This window comes from Enhydra lutris, unplaced genomic scaffold, assembly GCF_002288905.1.
Source record: "Enhydra lutris kenyoni isolate GAN:26980312 unplaced genomic scaffold, ASM228890v2 scaffoldscaffold17, whole genome shotgun sequence".
NCBI lineage: Eukaryota > Metazoa > Chordata > Mammalia > Carnivora > Mustelidae > Enhydra > Enhydra lutris.
The window spans coordinates 25,015,873-25,034,758 of NW_019154101.1; the positions used below are offsets into that span (position 1 = coordinate 25,015,873).

General features: G+C 41.3%; 1 protein-coding gene across 1 annotated transcript in view; it reads left to right on the forward strand.

Moving 5' to 3' along the window:
• LOC111147696 (transmembrane protein 200A) overlaps positions 1–15,157 on the forward strand; it is a 67,063-nt gene extending 51,906 nt beyond the window's left edge. The window contains exon 2 of the mRNA XM_022503925.1: positions 13,322–15,157. Within this exon, the coding sequence (XP_022359633.1) occupies positions 13,338–14,813 (1,476 nt within the window). The 5' untranslated portion in view covers positions 13,322–13,337 and the 3' untranslated portion in view covers positions 14,814–15,157. The remainder of the gene's footprint in view (positions 1–13,321) is intronic.
• The last annotated feature ends 3,729 nt before the right edge of the window (positions 15,158–18,886 follow it).

Below are 18,886 nucleotides of genomic sequence, written 5' to 3' on the forward strand. Positions count from 1 at the left end.
ACCATGCTCTTCTGTTTCCTGGCTGTGTGACATGAAGCAAATTACTTACCCTCTCTGAGTCTCAGTGAAATGGTACAGTTTTTCCTCCCTCACAGAATTTTTCTGAAGATTAAATATAATAGTGTATATTAAGTTCCTAACAGACTTTCACAGCTCAATAAATACTCATTCCTTTCCCATTTCTGATTTTTCATTCTTCCTTTGCAATTTTCATACTTTCCCCCAAAGCCTCCAGATGAATAATTTGAACTTCTTGGCTGTTCTCCTAGAAGAGATTCAGAGTAAAACTGTTTTCTTTCTTTCTGGAATTCATCATTTTTTTAAAAAGTCACTGTTTAACTAATATTTACTTTGATCTTGGTAAGGTTGTAGAACTTAGGGTAGTTAACTTTATTCCTTTTAAATCCAAACGAATCCTAAAATGACCTTTTAAGCAGTACACAGTCTTCATTATTTTATGAGAGCAGGTGGGGCAGGGTTGGGGAGCTAGAATGATGACTGGTGTCTCCACCAAGTAAGACTCAGGGATTTTACCACTGAATTCTGTCCTCTGCTTGGGCATTGCCGATAGAAAGTTATGCTTCTTGGGTCTAAACTCCCAACTGGCCGTAATTCCTGCAAGTCATTCGTGCCATTCTAATGGCTCTCCTCCCTCTGTTTTCTCTACTGGGAATTCCTTCCTGCCTCTCTGCTTTCCTCCCTTCTTTGAAGACAGTGTGAATGTCACCTTCTTTTTGACACCTGTCCTGCTTATTCCCTCCCCTGATTCTCACCCTCTAAGTTCACTGGCTCCTTTTGGCTGTCTCTGTCTCCCGTAAACACTTCCATCGCTGTGCTTCGAGTGTGTCTTAGTACTTGCCTGGTGGTCTGCTTCTGGGGTGTCAGCCCGATAAAGGCACAGAGGGTGTCAGACTCACTGTGGAGCTCTGGGACGCAGTTGGTGCTCAGCAAACACCGGATGAGTGCAGAAGTCAGTGTCCAAGGTCACGAGCATGGATCCTCAGACAGGAGCACGGAGGGTGGAAATCCTTGTAAGTGGAGATCTGAACTAGAAGCAGCCCAGACAGCGCTAACCAGAGCTGAGTGAGATTCTCTGCTTTCCAAAGCGGACGAGAAATTTGAATAAATTATCAACATCATTCTGGAAGAATTAGGAATGTGATTTGATTTATTTAATTACTTGACTTCATCATCTTATATGGATTTAGGAAGCAAGAACAGTCCTCTGCATTATGTCAAAAGTAATAAAAAAGAACCCAGATGCCTTATAAATAAATGGTTTAAAGCAAAGGATACTGAAGCCTGAAGAAACTCCGCTATTACCTCAGTCCTCTCCATACTTTTCCTTTGGGAGACGAGCCAGTTCAGAAGGAGGAGGAGCTAGAGGAGCGGCATGGTCAGAACTTGCTCTCACAGGCCTGGGAAACAGCTACTGCTACATAACTTAGTTATCATCTTGGACTCTTAGCTCATCTGCTACAAGGGGGATACTAAGCACCTATACGTCGTGGGCATGAAGCTACAGCCTGCATTTCAGTGTTGTGAGGATTGAATGAGCCAACATATGAATAAGCCAACAACTGTTGGATTGATCTCCAAAAGGCTACAGATAAAATCTGTGGTTCAGCATGTAACTATAGCAAGTCTAAAAAATACTTAGACTATTAAAGCAAGTTATGTTTGTCTGCGGGTATCACTGAGGATCAAAAATGTAAACTAACGGACCAAGTATTCCTTTGAAAAGCACACGGGTCAAAGGTTCATCATCATAACCCTCTTCGTTTTTTTTTAGATTTTGATGACATACATCAAGATCTGAGGGCATTTTTGAAACTCAGACTGGAGGGACATCTGGGTGGCTCAGTTGGTTAAGCATCTGCCTTCAGCTCAGGTCGTGATTCCAGGGTCCTGGGATCGAGTCCCACTTCGGGCTCCTTGCTCAGCAGGGAGCCTGCTTCTCCTTCTGCCTGCTGCTCCCCCTGCTTGTGCTCTCTCTCTCTCTCTCTCTGACAAATAAATAAGCAATATCTTTAAAACAAAACAAAACCAAAAAACCCTCAGATTGAAGTCACGTGAATTTATAGGATGGCTCAACCTTGGCATAAACTCATCTTAGATAAGCCCAGGGATGTCGACTCTTGAAGGAAAGTTCCATGTAAATAGACTTTCTCTGTGTTCAGATTAAGCAGGGGTAGGGTGGGTATGGTGTAACAATTGAGTACAAGAGACCCTCTCCTTACCACCACCCCACCCAACTTGGTCCACAAGCTCCTACCAAAACAAATCCTCACCCTCTAGGACGACTCTTGGGTCTCTGTAGACAACAGAGCCATGCTGCACACAAAGGATGAAACAGGATCAATGGACAGGGTAGAACAGAGATCTAATTTCAGGGCATGAAAATTAAATATGATTCAGCCTTGCTGCCTCATCTCCTGGAGGAGACGAATGCAAATGAGGTTAAATGGAAAAACCCTTTCCGGAGCCCCAGACCCAGTTTCCCTCACAATGAAGGCTGAAAATCTCTGTCCAGCCTCTGTGGCCACATGCTTGATGAGAATAATAATTCTGAAGTTGAAGGCTAATCTCCAACAGGAGCCCGTTTCCATAAATGAATCAAAGTTGGAAGGTTAGAGTAACCGAAGATCTTCAGTGAGGACTGAGCTCTGGGGAAAGAAAGAAAGCCCCAGCCCCTCCGGAGGCCAGAAGGGAGCCATGTGAATAAGTCAGGATGACCCAGGCACAGACCAGCCAGGGAGCCCTGAGAAAGGATTTGCTTTACAATGCACACAGCATTATCCGTGAGCATCTCCCAGATTGCAGATTTCCTAAAGACAGTTGCCAGTTCGTAATTCATTCTTTATGTCACCTCGAACCCAGTAAATGCAGGTGTTGACTTTTGTTTTCTGTCCTTCACCGCTATGATGTAGCGTAAGTAAATCTTTCATTCCTGAGTTTCTGATTTAGTCCGGTTAGTGATTTTAGCCATTTTCTATTTTCTCTACATTTGCATTTTTGCCTCAAAGGCAAAATTATACCAGTTTTTATATCAGCAAGCCCACCAAATTACCCAAATGTATATCAGATGGCTCTCCCTTTTACTCTTATATTACAAGCTTAAGTATCCTTTCTTTGGTGGGGCGGGGGGGGCGGTTGGGAGATCTGTACTTAGAGTTCCAAAAGGGAACTGAAATAAAAGCAGCGTGTGCTCCTTGCAAAAAGATGAAGACTTTGGTTATACCTAAAGCAAGCGTTGATGCTGGAGCACTTTTGGCTGTGCTGTGTGGTCTTCCACATCCCTTCAGTGCCTATCCAAACACATGTTCTGTGTGGTTGACATAAACAGGATCTTAAACTCTTTATTTCTGTTCTAAAATCTCAAAAATATGATTTAAATAGGGCGTCTGGGTGGCTCAGTCTGCTGGGCGTCAGACTCTTGGTTTTGGCCCGGGTCGTGATCTCAGGGTCATGAGCTCGAGCCCTGCGTTGGGCTCCACACTCAATAGGGAGTCTGCCTGAGATTCCCTTTCTCCCTCGACCCCTCCTCCACCACTAACATAAATAAATAAATCTTTAAAAAATATGATGTAAATATTTTACCTCATTAGTACACACTCTTTGTTTTAAATATCTGTATACTATTCTATTATTTAGATGCAGCATGAACGACTTAGCCAATCTTCTGATGAACACGTAAGTGGTTTCCCAGATGTCACCATTCCCATAGCACTGAACGCACACTTTGTGGAGACTCGCGGAAGTCTTTCTAAAGGATGTAGTAATGGAAGTGAAGTGGTGGAGGGGAGGCAGGGACAAAGGGAATGGACACTTAACCTTTTGAAAGTCACTCTCAAACTAACCACCAAAAAATACCAACGTGTGCTCTCACTGACAGCGTTTTAGGGTTTATTTGCTTTATACCCCACCGGTAATGGACATACTCAATCTCTCTTTTTCTTCTTTGTCAATTAGTAAGTGAAGATCTGTTTTGACTTTTTGAAATTGGTTTAGTTGGCAGTTTTCTGTTGAGCAACTCTTGTTGAGTTGCTCTTTTCCTTTGCTACCTGGACATTTGTACTTTTCCCTCTGTGACTGGGCTATGAATGCCTTTTGTCCATTTTTCTCTTGGATTGTCATTTCTCACAGGAAATTACCAGTAAAGCAAACCATTATAAAGTATAACAGATATTTGAAGCTAAAAATATCTCGGGCATGACCCCCACATACCCTACCATTGTAGAAAGCGGACAGGGAAGGGGAGAAGAGGGGAGGGGAGGGGAAAGCAGGGGAGAAGGACAAACTGACTAACAAATACCGTTTTTAAATTGGAAGTCTAAAAATCTGTCTTCCACCATTCACCTTTCTGCCACTAACCTGTACAAGTGGGAGAAAAGATGAAGAAAATGAAAATAGAAATAGTCACATGCACCCCTGCTACCTCCTTCACTGACGTTTCTCTAAAGAATATGTTCCTTAATGCTAAAGGACTTTTGTATTTCCGAGCTGAAGAGACTCATTCTTTTTGTGACTGGTGAGCAGTTTGGTCTTGCTCTCTCTCATGAGGCCGTCTGTCACACCTCTTCCTCCCTTGCCTGAAGGGCGATCTTACTCAGGTTACACTTAGGGGGGAAAAGAAATTCTCTAGGGAAATGATAAAGTTTGAATTACTCCTAATGTGTTCCTTGGGTTTTACAAATGCTTCATGGCAGCCTTGACCGACCATGGTTTGGAAAACTATATAAGAACCTTGATGTACAGGGACGCCTGGGTGGCTCAGTTGGTTAAGCAGCTGCCTTCAGCTCAGGTCATGATCCCATGGTCCTGGAATTGAGTCCCGCATTGGGCTCCTTACTCAGCAGGGAGCCTGCTTCTCTCTCTGCCTCTCTCTGCCTCTGACTGCCACTCTGCCCGCTTGTGTGCACGCTCTCTCTCGTTCTCTCTCTCTGACTAATAAATAAATAAAATCTTAAAAAAAAAAAGAAACTTGATGTACAGTATGTTATGATGGATGAAAAGATGACACAGCTGATGGCTAATTTCAACGGTGGTTTGCTTTGGTGGGAAATGGTTCCTCATTTGCACTAGAGAAGAAAGGAAGATATTTGGCATCCTTCACAATATTGGCCCAGCTGTGTTGCAGACAGAGCTGGCGGACTTAGAGAAGACATTTGCCACAAAGTGGAGCAAGTAAAATTGAAACTCACTACTAAGCTTCAGCCTATCCCCTTGCCCTATAGGAATGTCAATACTGTGTTTGCTACTCTCCAGGCTGGAAAGGATACTAATACTGGAGTCTCCCTTACCAATGTTGTCTCCAAAAAACATTGTCACCGTACCTCCTAAGTGAAGTTACCATAGATGTTCTTCTGCGGCAGGGAAACCGTATACAAAGTCCAGCCTGGGGTTTTGAGTGTTTCAGCTCTTTATCCAGGATATCGCAGCTAACTTCCTGCATTTTAGTAAATTTGTGACTATTAAACAATAGCTCCTGTGCATCCATTTCAAGTCGACTTCCTGCCCGGAAACACCGTGAGCAGGGTGTGTGACCATCATTGTAAGTGTTGTTCAGATTTGAAGAATTGGGGTACAAGGCGGGAAGCATATTTCTACTTTGGGGGAAATAGCCTTCTAATTTCTTCTGTTCCCGTGGAAAATGTCTCCCACTGGGTCTCAGCAGGATTTTGTCTAACGGCTCATTATGGATCTGTTATTTGGCCTCCTGAAGTCTTTTGTGCTCTGTGAGCTTCATGGCTGTTAGTCCTGGGAGAGCAGTTGTTCCATGTCATTGTTGCAAAGTCTGTAATTGGTTTGGGCCCATATTTTACAGTTTGCCAGGCCGGCTTCAGTAACAAAGAGTGTGTATAGATTTCTAAGAACATTCTGTGTTCTAGCGTTTTCTGCGTGCATAGGATGTACTCAACCATGAAGTGGTATTTTATATTTAAGGACCTGAGTATCATTCTGCTCATTATAAAAATTTTCATATCTCCCTTTGATTCCAGCACTCATGCAGATATGGACTTACACTGAACATTAAGACACCCTTCTCTCCAAGGCAGACCAGCAAAGGTCTTCACGGTGTACACAAAATCACAGCTTAAACCTCTTGTCACAAAAATAACATTTTGCGATTTTCACCCTATATCACCCTTATGGCAAATTCTCTAGTCCCATATCCCCAAGCCCCATATTCCTCTTCATTTTCAGTCTGTTTTATGCCCGAGGGTCCCAATGGAAGCAGAACGGTGCCTGCAGAATTGATCAGAAGCTCATGGGTTTGGTTCAATTGCATCATTAAGATAAGTAAAAATATCATATGAACTGGTTTGGGTTTTCCTACTTAATTTTTATTATTGCTTTTATTATTTTTTTGTCTCAAGACAGGTCTCCAAATTTGAAGAAATACAATGTAAAAGAAAGGCATGCTTTATATAACCCCTGACCTGCCTCTCTCTTCTATAAACGCAGCTCTTCTTCATAAACACCAAATTATTAATGCTTTGGGCACTAAAATACGCAGTCTCCAATGCAGATAGTTTTTGACTCTAAGTCCCAGTACAAGGTTGTGATCATAATTTCCTCTCCTTGTGCCTAGCAGAGCAATGAAGAAGTTAATGGCACTGAGCAATGAAGAGTTAATCAAAATAGCTATTGTTTATTGATAACTCACTACAATTAACACTACAGTAAACATTTCATGGATAATACTTCATTTTATCCTTAACATGACCTTACAACAGACACAGCTAACATCACTAACATAGACCATTGTTCCCACATACTGAGTTGTGTTTCATGTTCATTATTTCCTTTGCTCTACAACAACCTTACAGATACTGTTACTGTCCCCATTTTACAGATGAGGACACTGAGGCTCCAGGAAGTTGAATCAGTTGCTCAGTTGTGGCTATTAAGTGGTGTGGCGGAGTTCAGTCCCTTCCCACCTGGTCTTCTGCCTCCCGTGTGCTAAATGCCATGTACTAAAGAAGGTTTTTTGCCATTTTACAGATAGAGGAACTAAGATAAGAATCTAAAAACAACTTGTCCAATGGGTGCCTGGGTGGCTCTATCGGTTGAGCATCCGACTCTTCATTTTGGCTCAGGAGATGATCTCAGGATCATGAGATTGAGCCCTGTGTTGGGCTCCACACTCAGCGTGGAGTCTGCCAGAGATTCTCTCCCTTTTCCTCTGCCTTTTCCCCTGCTTGTGCACTGACGCACTCTCTCTCTCTTTCTCTAAGATAAATGAATAAATCTTTTTTTAAAGATTTTATTTATTTTTGCAAGAGAGTGAGAGAGAGAGAGAGTGTGTGAGCACAAATGAGCTGGGAGGAGGGGTAGAGAGAGAAGCAGACTCCCCATTGAGCAAGGAGCCCAATGTGGGGTTTGATCCCAGGATCCTGGGATCATGACCTGAGCTGAAGGCAGACGCTTAATCAACTGAGCCTCCCAGGTGCCCAATGAATAAATCTTAAAAACAAAAACAAAAACAAACAAACAACAACAAAAAAACTTGTCCAAGGTTGCCTGGCTACCAGGTTTCTACAATTCCACTGTCCATGTGCAAAACCATTTCTACACATTAAAAAATGATTTCTACTCTATTCTCACTTTTTAAACTTTAATGTGATAGAACTATTAGTCACCCATAGGCATTTTCTCTTCCAACTCTGGCAAGGATATAGATTAAAAATCCCAGTCTGAAATTTTAAAATGTCTCTACTGGGAAGAGAGTCCTAAAACTATTCTAGCTTGAACAGAAAATATTTCCATCTGTCACATTTGTGGAGACCACATGGGGTTTTTATATAATGTTTTTGTTTGGTCCTGAAGGCACAGATTAATTTTTACTTCCTTTGGCAGATAGCCTCATATTCTGGTGAATTTTTAAACCTTGAGATAAGAATAAAAATTCAAACACAGAAGTAAGACAATATCAAATAGATTTAGGACAATAAGCATCCTTCAGCTGAGAAGATGAAGAAAAACCCTAGTGCGAGGACCATCGTGAAACAGTGAGGAACACAAATGAATTCAAATCTGTTTGCCTGGCAAACTCCTCCTGATACAGTGAGTCTCCACTCCTGCCGCTTCTTGGAAGCCTCCCCCTGATTCCTCCAGATAGTGTGGAAGAGCATTCTCCAGGATAAGTCCATCATCATAGCCTCATTTTATTTTAAATATATACTTTATCGCTCTCCAACTGGACTCCATACTCCTTGAAATCAAGGACCAGGTGTTATTAACTTGGTGTCCCTGGTCTGCAGCACATTTCAGTCATGGGTTGGTTTTCCTCAAGTCAATTTATAGTCAACAGAGAAACTTGCTGAGCATATATCACATTTCTGGCATTGAATTCTGTGAGGCATTGAGATATCATGAAAAACAATAAGAAGAGGAATATTTAACCAAGAGTGAACACTGGGCTGGGAATCTGAAAACTTGAATTCCAATCCTATTCTTTCTGCAACTTCATTGTTGGATCTCAGACAGCATTCCTGGTACTTAGTTGGTTAAAAGGAATGTCTGATTCAAAGACTTCCAATGTCTCTCAACTTTACAAGTATACTTACTTGTTATCTCAGATAGAAGGGTGCACATGCCTCTGGAGCCACATCTGATGTGTGGGAGACTCATACTGTGGTCAGAACAGTAGGTCAGTGTGGTCAGATGAGGACATAAGAGTACAGGAAATAAGCTTCTATGAGGATGTGAGTCCTAAGTGTGGATGAATGCTGTGAAGAGCCAATTCCACAATGCACTTTTAAGCTTGTGACAGGGGGTGAAGGACAACTACAAGGCTTTTAAAATGATTAGCAGAGCAAGAGGAGGAGAGGTGAAGCCTGACGGTGAGACAGGATGGTGTGGGGTTAACATATGATATGCAAAGCAGAGATCTGCTCAGTCAAAGAGAAAGAGGTTTTGGCTGAGGGTGTAGAATAAGCATGGTCCCCCGGGAAGATGAGTCTCAGGTAGGCGAGTAGATAAGAATGGGGCCCACGAGTGAGTCCAAGGGTCTACATCTGTAGGGAGAAAGGTGGCCACTGCGACTGAATCCATCCTGATGATTTCTGGAGATCTATGGTGAATGGGCAAGATTGTGAAGGCCCAAAGGTAGCCCAGCAGGAAGCTGGTTTGCCCAGTGAGGAAGAAGATGCACGTGTCATTCGTAAGCTGGCCATCTTGATAGCTGTGGCTAGCGACACTGTGGCTGATTTAGAAGCCCCAGGAATGGAAAAGAGGCTGATGAATATGTAGCTGAAAGTTAACCCTATCTAAATTTCTTTTTTATTTTTGGTTGTCAACAGATGATGATACCTGTCTTACCTGTCTTCTAGTTTGACTTCTGACAAAATCATGGTATCTTTTTGAAGAATATGGAAAGTGAGTGTGGTTGACCCTCTAGTTAAGTTTATTTGTAATTAGTCTAATGGCTTTTTCAAGAAGGTAGTTGCTGATCATTACGTTCTTGAGGCCAGAAAACCGATTTTGAGTCTTCTGCTATAACTGCCATACAAGATGTCGGTGTTGACTAATTACATGAGAGAACAGCTACCCAAAGTAACAGCACCCACTTAGGAGGAGGGCTCTATTGGAACACCACATGGCTTCCTTCAGGTTCCAGAAGGTTAGGTAAAGCTTTGGATCCAGAGAGATTGGGAAGCATAAATTCTGTGCCCAAGTTAACAGAATGAAATTCAGTTAGTAAAATTCTCCACTTGGATCTTTAAGGAGATAAGTCCCAGCCCTGCCCTGGGATGGCAGAGAGCACACGCACAGTCATGAAAGTGTAGAGTGGAGGGGATGTGACTTTGCAGCATAAGTTTAAAAAAAATAGATTGAGGCTGCTTTCGCATAGACTGCACCCCATAGACCAAGCTGACCTTACGCTTTGGGGGTGCAGAGGCCTGAGCGTGTACTCTCTCCATGTTTACAGTTCCACGGACTTCTTACTGCAGAACTGCCATTAGCATCTTTATATTGTTCCCAGGGTCAGTCCCTCATTGCTGCTTTGGTCTACAAGTTGAGATTAATTTTCCTAAGATTATAACAATAGTATGTGTGTCTTACTCCAACCCCATTGCATATGAATGGAATATTCAGGTGCTTGGGAGTGACACTTGCTACCTTCCAAGACCTGCCCTTCCCTTTCCTCTTGAGCCTTACCTTGAGCCTTCCTCCTCCAGTGCTGAGCTGGGTGCTAGAGGCAGACCAGGGCTGTGTGTGCCAGCCTTGCTTTCCCTTGACCCTACCTGAAATGCAATTCATTCGACTTTTCACTGTGATGGAAGTTAGAAAGTTTTCACCTGCTGGAAGCTGGTTAAGCTCCTCCATCATAGAAACTTTTGTTCTCGGAATATTAATTCTGTTTTATGGAGATGGACTAGCTCCTACACTGGGGTTCAAGTTCTTTGAAGCAGTGAGTGTGTTAAGCACCTTTGGGTCACTTTGGGTCACCCCTCTGGGTCACTTTGGGTCTAATCATAACAACAGCTCACTAAAGAAGGACGTTGGCACCTACCCTGAGTTTCCTGTTCCTTGAGACTCGTGGTGCCCCTGTCTGGGCCTGGCCAGGGCAGCCCCATTGAAGAAGCCATGGGATCCTTTCATTTGCGCCTACTCTGTTCTTGATTTTTCCAAACTCTGCCCGGACTCTTTTCTCCTTCCGTTTGCTGTAAGTTTTCCCACTTAGACTGCCCTTGCTTTTCCTTCCTGTCTAGTCTAACCCACCCGCTCGCTCACAAAGCCCACTCACTGTCGCTCTTTTCTGCTTTCCTCTCCTCACCCATCTTTCTCGAATACGATTTTCTCTTCCAGCCCCCTCTCCTCTGTCAGCCTCATGAATGGAGAGTGGCAATGCTAGCAAAAAGGTTTTGACAAATGGAGGTGAAGGTGGACTCTGAATGGAAGGGTCAACCACGGTGGGGCCTTTCAAAGCAGATGAAAGCCTTTGCCTTGTTTTCATTCTGTTCCGAAGGATCTCAGACTAAATCCTCAGTCCGCCACATGGAAGTAACTGAGTGAGATGGCTTCTATCTAATCAAATTACTGTATTCAAACATTTGAAACTGTTTTGGGATCAAGAAAACATAGGTTGACATGAAGCCCTGTGGTAGCTAAGGTTGGGAAGACGTTCTGTACTGTATGTAGTATGTATGCGTTGATAAATTTCATACACTTATGCTGTGGGTTACAGTCTAGCTTCTTCTTTCAGCATCAAACTATTTTAATCCTACTTATAATTCCAGTGAACGCTGGGTTTCCTCACCTTGTTCAGCTAGCTTAAAGGGTAGATACCATCCACAACCCTGGTTACTGAAACACAATTCAGAAATCATAACTAGCAACTCAAAAGAGAGCTCAGTTTCACAAGATGAGATTTGATGCCGTGAAGCAACCCTCTTCAAAATTTGCCAGAGACCTTGTGAGTCTTAAAATATCCTCTGTTTCCTACCAGCCAGTTCTGGCAGCTTGAGAACTATTCTTACAAATAATGACAAATATTTTACCAACTCACAACATGTTGCTTTTTGTTTTGGTATTAATTTTGTTTGTTCATATTTTTAACTAGGAAAGTTAGTATAATAATGCGATGGTCATCCAACAAATCTCAGGGAAAGGATTACTCTCTTATTGAACGTTTTAGCATATGTTTCTTGAACACTGGCTATGTACAAGTTATTACATTGAATGTTTTTGGTAATGAAAATATGACTTGAATTTGATGTTTGACCACAAGAATTGAAAGAACGGAGACATTATAATGCAGCAAGTGCCATGTAATACTTGCTAAAATGCACTGAGAAATGAGGGCTCGGGTGGGATTTGCTGAGTGAGTCAAGGAAGGCTTTCTAAGGGAAGTGGGATATGAGCTTTGATTACTAGCCAGATGTTATTATGCGCAATGTGTGTGGAGGGTAAGGGGCAATCTAGATAGTGAGACAGTATTAACAAAGTCTCAGAAATAGTACAATATGAAGTACAGGGAACATTGTAAGGTTTTTGTTTTAGGTAAATGAAAGGGAGCAGTTAGAGATAAAGCTAAATCCCCTGGGTTTGAAATCCCCGATTTAACTCTGCTAGGTAATGGGGAATGTTTTATCCATTATTCCACTCTTTAAACAGTTTCAGAACTGTGTTTGAGGATAATTAATCAGATAATTAATCTGTCCTCAGTGTAAAAGCGTGACTGGAGGAAGAGAAATTGGAGTTTGGAAGGCTAGCTGGGAGGTTATTATAATAGTCTAGTAAGAGGTACTGCGAGCTGCCCTGGGCTGGGAGGGGTGGGATTGGGATGGAGGGTAGAATTGAGAGACACCAGGTAGTGAACATTCCTAGGATTTAGAACCTGATGAGAAGACGAGGGGAAAAAAAAGGGAGGAGCCAAAGATAATTATGAAGAGCCAAACCTAAGAAGTGACACCCTTAAGGAAGGCAGACAAGTCAAACAGTACTGGGGGAAGGTGGGTTCAGCTTCGTTAGTGGTGCATGAATGTACATGCACTCCCCAATGGTGAACCGGAGATGGGAAACAGGAACTCGGCTAGAGTCTAAAAGACTGGCTTGGGATTCACTAGCACAGACGTAATGGTGGCAGGTGTAGGAGTGGATATGAACGCCAAGGGAGGGTCTAAAGAGAAGATGGTCAAAGATAGGCCTCTCAGGAGAAGGTGGTCTACGTGTAGGGGAGGGAAGATGAGCCAAGATTGAAGTGGTCAGTGAGGTCAGAGAAGAGCCAGACTTAGAATCATAAAAGACTGGAGAAGAGAGTTTCAAGCAAGGAGAGGCCAGGAGTGTTCATGGGAACAAAAAACTAAGGAGGTTGAGAATGGAACAAGAGAAATGAAATGTGGGAGTTAAGAGTTCACTGGTGACTGTCACAAGAGTGGATTTTATAGTGTACGTTGCTAGAATCTATTCTCTTTATAAGTCTAGGTTTTGATGGTTTGGGGCCTATTGTCCCATTTCTTTAAAATAACACAAATAATAAAAGATGGCATGTGTGTGTGTGTGTGAGAGAGAGAGAGCACCTTGTGACCTGGGACTGTTTTACATAAGTGAAAAATTGTTTAAGTAAAATATACCTTGAGCTCACGTTTCCTTAATAATAGAGATACCAATTTAGCTGATGAAGGAAATCCCCAGGATTTTACATTACTCAATAAGTAAAACTTCTACTCAAACTACATCAATTAAAAAGATACTGTTTTGCCCTTTTTCGTTATATGAAACTTCAACAGCAAGAACATATAAACAATTGTTCAACAGTTGAGCATGTTGCGGAACATATTAGATTATCATCTTGTTTCCTTCTTTTCAGAGCAAAAGACTGAGCTATGATAGCAACCGGTGGTGTGATAACCGGCCTGGCTGCCTTGAAAAGGCAAGACTCTGCCAGGTCACAGCATCATGTCAGCCTCAGCCCCTCGCCTACTGCCCACGAGAAGAAACCAGTCAGGCGGCGGCCTCAGGCCGATGTTGTAGTCGTTCGAGGCAAAATCCGTCTTTATTCCCCATCCGGTTTCTTCCTCATTTTGGGAGTGCTTATCTCCATTGTAGGAATTGCAATGGCAGTCCTTGGATATTGGCCCCAAAAAGAACATCTTATTGATGCTGAGACGACACTGTCAACCAACGAGACTCAGGTCATTCGGAACCAAGGTGGCGTGGTGGTCCGCTTCTTTGAGCAACATTTGCATTCTGATAAAATGAAAATGCTTGGCCCTTTCACCATGGGGATTGGCATTTTCATATTCATTTGTGCCAACGCCATTCTCCATGAGAACCGGGACAAAGAAACCAAAATCATACACATGAGGGATATCTATTCCACAGTTATCGACATCCACACGCTGAGAATCAAGGAGCAAAAGCATATGAATGGCATCTACACTGGGTTGATGGGAGACACAGAAGTAAAACAGAACGGGAGCTCCTGTGCCTCGAGACTGGCCGCAAATACCATTGCCTCTTTCTCGGGTTTTAGGAGCAGTTTTCGGATGGACAGTTCTGTCGAGGAGGATGAGTTTGCACTAAACGAAAATAAGAGTTTGGGGCATCTCATGCCCCCTTTGCTTTCAGACAGCTCCGTCTCCATCTTTGGCCTCTATCCACCTCCCTCCAAGACGACCGATGATAAGACCAGCGGCCCTAAGAAATGTGAAACCAAATCAATTGTGTCATCGTCCATCAGTGCTTTTACATTGCCTGTGATCAAACTTAATAACTGTGTTATTGATGAGCCCAGTATAGATAACATCACTGAAGTTGCTGAGAACCTCAAAAGTAGGTCAAGAAATTTGTCGATGGATTCGCTCGTGGTCCCTGTGCCCAATGCCAATGAGTCCTTCCAGCCAGTCAGCACCGTGTTCCCAAGGAATAATTCCACTGGGGAGTCGTTGTCAAGCCAGTACAAGTCTTCTGTGGCCCTCGGACCCGGGGCTGGACAGCTCTTGTCTCCTGGGGCTGCTAGAAGACAGTTTGGGTCCAATACTTCTTTACATTTGCTCTCGTCACATTCAAAATCCTTAGATTTAGACAGGGGTCCCTCCACCCTAACTGTTCAGGCAGAACAACGGAAACACCCAAGTTGGCCTCGGTTGGATCGAAGCAATAGCAAAGGATACATGAAACTAGAGAATAAAGAGGACCCCATGGAGAGGCTGCTTGTACCCCAAGCTGCGATCAAAAAAGACTTTACCAATAAGGAGAAGCTTCTCATGATTTCAAGATCTCATAACAATTTGAGTTTTGAACATGATGAATTCTTGAGTAACAACCTAAAGCGGGGAACTTCTGAAACGAGGTTTTAATGTTCAAAAATATATCATTTTACAAGGCTATATATTTTAAAACTATTTTCACTGATGTTTCCCTGTTAAAGTATGAGTCATACGTATTTTTTATCAAACGGTTTGTAGTGGGTTACACCTGGTTGCTTAATTCTGTGGCAGTGATGGCTGTATGTTCGGATTACTTATGATCACAGGACTTTCTCTGATCACCCGTGATTTTATATTCTCCCTTCTTTTGAAAATGTATCTCTTCTATCAATATGAACACAGAACACTTCCACCTGTACTAAAACTCCCTTTCTTTACTTTTAAATTCTCTCATTGATGGTCATCTGCATAGGATGAATTGTCCAGAATACAAATTTTCTAAACAACTGCTTTTTTTAAAAAAATAAAAAATCAATTAAATTATTTAAAAGGAGAAAGATCTAGTTTCTGGGTGAGCTAAATAATTTGGATTGGTGAAATTGGTCTAGTTCCATGTGAGCTAATTGATAGGAATTATTTAATTTCGTTGTGGTTAGTACCCTGAGCTCTGGGGCTCTTTTTTCATTATCTGTTCTATTTTAGTGCTATTTTATCAACAAACCATGTATTAAAGAACCATGGCTGAGAGTGCCAGGTATTCTTAGGGGTAAATATCAAAATGCTATTAGCTATAACTTTAGGTACTCAGAATCAAAATTTATCTGCATCTAACTTGAAAAAGGAATGAACCAATTTAGTTTGTAGGAATGCTATCTTGAAATAATTATATACATGAAGAAGATGTTGATTAGTCACAAAAATACACTATGGGTTAGTTAATGCTAACTAGTCTCCATATCTTTCCTAGCTATCTCTTTTATCATCCAGCATCCATTCATTCCCACATCCTTCTTGTCCCTCAAGATTTTTCAGATCCTGTTCTTTGGAAAATAATCAGCTAACCTTGACTTTTCTTTTTATCTTTGTGTATCACTAGCTTGGTGATTCAAGAAAATTTAGTCCTTGACAAATTGCCTTGAAATTTATCTTGTGCTGGAAAGCCTTATGAAGACCCCAAAGACTTTCTTATGGTGTAATACATTTTGGGGATTGTAACTCTCAATTATTGAAGATAACAAATATGAAAATGAATGTTTCCATCAGAAAATGTTCATGTTTCCCATTAAGGTAACATTTAATTGTAAGAACTGTTTAATGGAATACTCAGGAAATTTTACAGGTTCTTCCTAATGCCTAAATGTTACTGAGCATCAGTATTATTGCAGCTATTGTGGAAAAGGAGAAGGAAGATATATTTCTGTGCGTAGCTCCCCACAATTCCATCTTGTGATGGCATCATGACATTGAGTCAATGTTACTTGTTAGAACACCAAGCTTGTATACTGTAATAGAGTAGACTCAATATTTTACTATAAAGCATTTAATAAACTTCTGTTCTTATTAGAAATTTGTGTTCTGCCTACATTTGCTATCATTTTTTAAAGATGCAGTTGTTTAAAGTATTGTTTTTCAAACTTTTGAGATATATTCTGCTGAAGACTCTTGATACTCCAGTATATGTATTGGGTTCTGTGGCTTTCTTATTTTGCTCCTATTAAAGAGCTAGGTCTATCCACCTATTGAATTAGACTATTTCCATATTTGTTCTTGTGTGATCATTAATTTTACATGTCGACTAGACTAAGGCATGCCCAGATTTCTAGGTGTGTTTATAAGGGTATTTACAGAAGAGAGTCACATCTGAATCCATCAGCTGGTCACCAGTGCAGATGGACATCATCTAATCTGTCGAGGGATTGAATAGAACAAAAAGAAGAAGGGCAGGTCTGTTCTTCGTACTTGAGCTGAGACATATGTCTTCCTGCCCTCAGACATCGGTACTCCCGTTTCTTGGGCCTTTGGAATTGGACTGAGGTTTATTCCACTGGCTTCCTTGCTTCTTAGGCCTTCAGGTTGGGAATGGAACTACACCACTACGTCTCCTGGGCCTCTCTAGTTTGCAGATGGCAGATCATGGGATTTCTTGGCCTCCACAATTATGTGAGCTAATGTTTCATAATAAATGTCTCTATATCTATCTATCCATCTCTCTCTATCTATCCTATTGGTTCACTTTTTTTGGAGAACCCTGACTAATAAACTTGGGATCACTCACTTAAAATTTCATTGGCTTTCAGGAAAATAACTAGGTATATAGCACCTAGCGAATGTCAGTGATGCTCCCAAGTTTGAAAACAGTTACTGTAAACACCCCCCATAACTGTGAATGTTATCTTATGTGGCCAAAAAAAACAAAAAACAAAAAACAAACAAACAAAAAAACAACCCCACAAAAACCATAAACAAAAACAACAATAACAAAACAAACACTTGTAACCCTAACTAAATGAAGGATGTTGAGATGGGGGAGATTATCCTGTATTATTCAGATGGGTCCCATGTGATTACAAGCGTCCTCATGAGAAGGAGACTAAGAAAGAGTTGGCTACAGAGGAGATGATGTGATCACACCAGAAAGAAACAGAAGATGCCAAGATCCTTGGTTTGAAGATGGAGGGAGGAGTCACAAGCCAACAAATCGAGGAACAAAGCTCTACACACCGGAAAAAGCAGGGAAATGGATTCTCCCCTTAGAGTCTCTGCAGGAAGCAGTCCTGCTGACACCTTGACTTGAGCCCAGTGAGACTGACTGGATTTCTGGCCTCCACAACTGTAAGTAAGTAAGTATATGCTATGTTAATCCACTAACTCCATGTATTTTGTTACAGCAGCCACAGGGAACTAATACATTCCCCCAAACCAAAGGAGTTTTTTCAGAGAAGTGAGCCAGTTGTCAGCAGACTACTAAGCAGGGTGAAAGGCATCCATCCCAGGTGATGACAGGTGGCCCAAAGTTGATGTATGATCAACATAAAATTTATTTTGACATTGATAATGTAAGTATAATAATTTAGACAAAAGAAGTAGAGCTTCTTTGAAGCAGGAAATATTGACTTTGGGAGTTAATAAAAAATAAATGGCCAATAGACACATGAAAAAATGCTCAACATAACTAATTACAGAATTGCAAATCAAAACCACAATGAAATAACACCTTCCACCTGTCAAATTGGCTAGTATCAAAAAGACCAAAACAAAACAAAACAAAACAAAAACAGATGTTGGCAAGGATGTGGAGACTGTACACTATTGGTAGGAGTGTAAATTGGTGCACCCACTGTGGAAAACAGTATGGAAGTTCCCTCAAAAGGCTAAAAATGGAAGTTCCATAAAATCTAGTAATTCCACTTCTGAGTTTTTAATCTAGGAATATGAAAACACTAATTCAAAAAGACGGATGCACCCCTGTGTTTATTGCAGCATATTCACAAGAGCCAAGATATGGAAGCAACTGAGATGTCCATCGATAGATGAATGAATAAAGATGATGTGGTATGTATACACAATAGATTATTACTTGGCTATAAAAGAGAAAGAAATCTTGTCATTTGTGACAACATGGATGGACCTAGAAGGTATTATTCTATGTGAATAAGTTGGACAGAGAAAGGCAAATAATACATGATTTCATTTATATGTAGCATCTAAAAAACAAAACCAATGAAGAAATAAGCAAGAAAGCAAAAACAAAAAACACATAAAAACCCCAGAAACAGACTCGTAAGTAAAGAGAACAGACTAGTGGTTGCCAGAAGGGAGGGGATGAAGAGATGGGGAAAATAGGTGGAGAGTATTAAGAGGTACAAACACATACTCTCTCTCTCTCCATATATATATATATTCCCATATTTGGATAAGAGAATATCCTAAACTCTTGGCTTCAAAGCAGCTACCAATTGTAAAAGTTTTCAGCGTCAAATTAGTGTTTCTGTTCATGTAATTTTAGAAGAAACAGTGGTGATATCAGTAAAAAGGAAACTTTTTTTTAGCCCAGCTTTGAAGCAAAATGGATATTGTACTAGCAATGAACAATGTACTAAAGATAAATTTTTAGTTACTTGCTTTAGCAAGTTCAAATTTAACCCTCTTTATTTTATGGAAACATACCATGAATGACTAAAAGAAATAAAATAAATTTTTTTTAAAAATCCATCAATTTACCA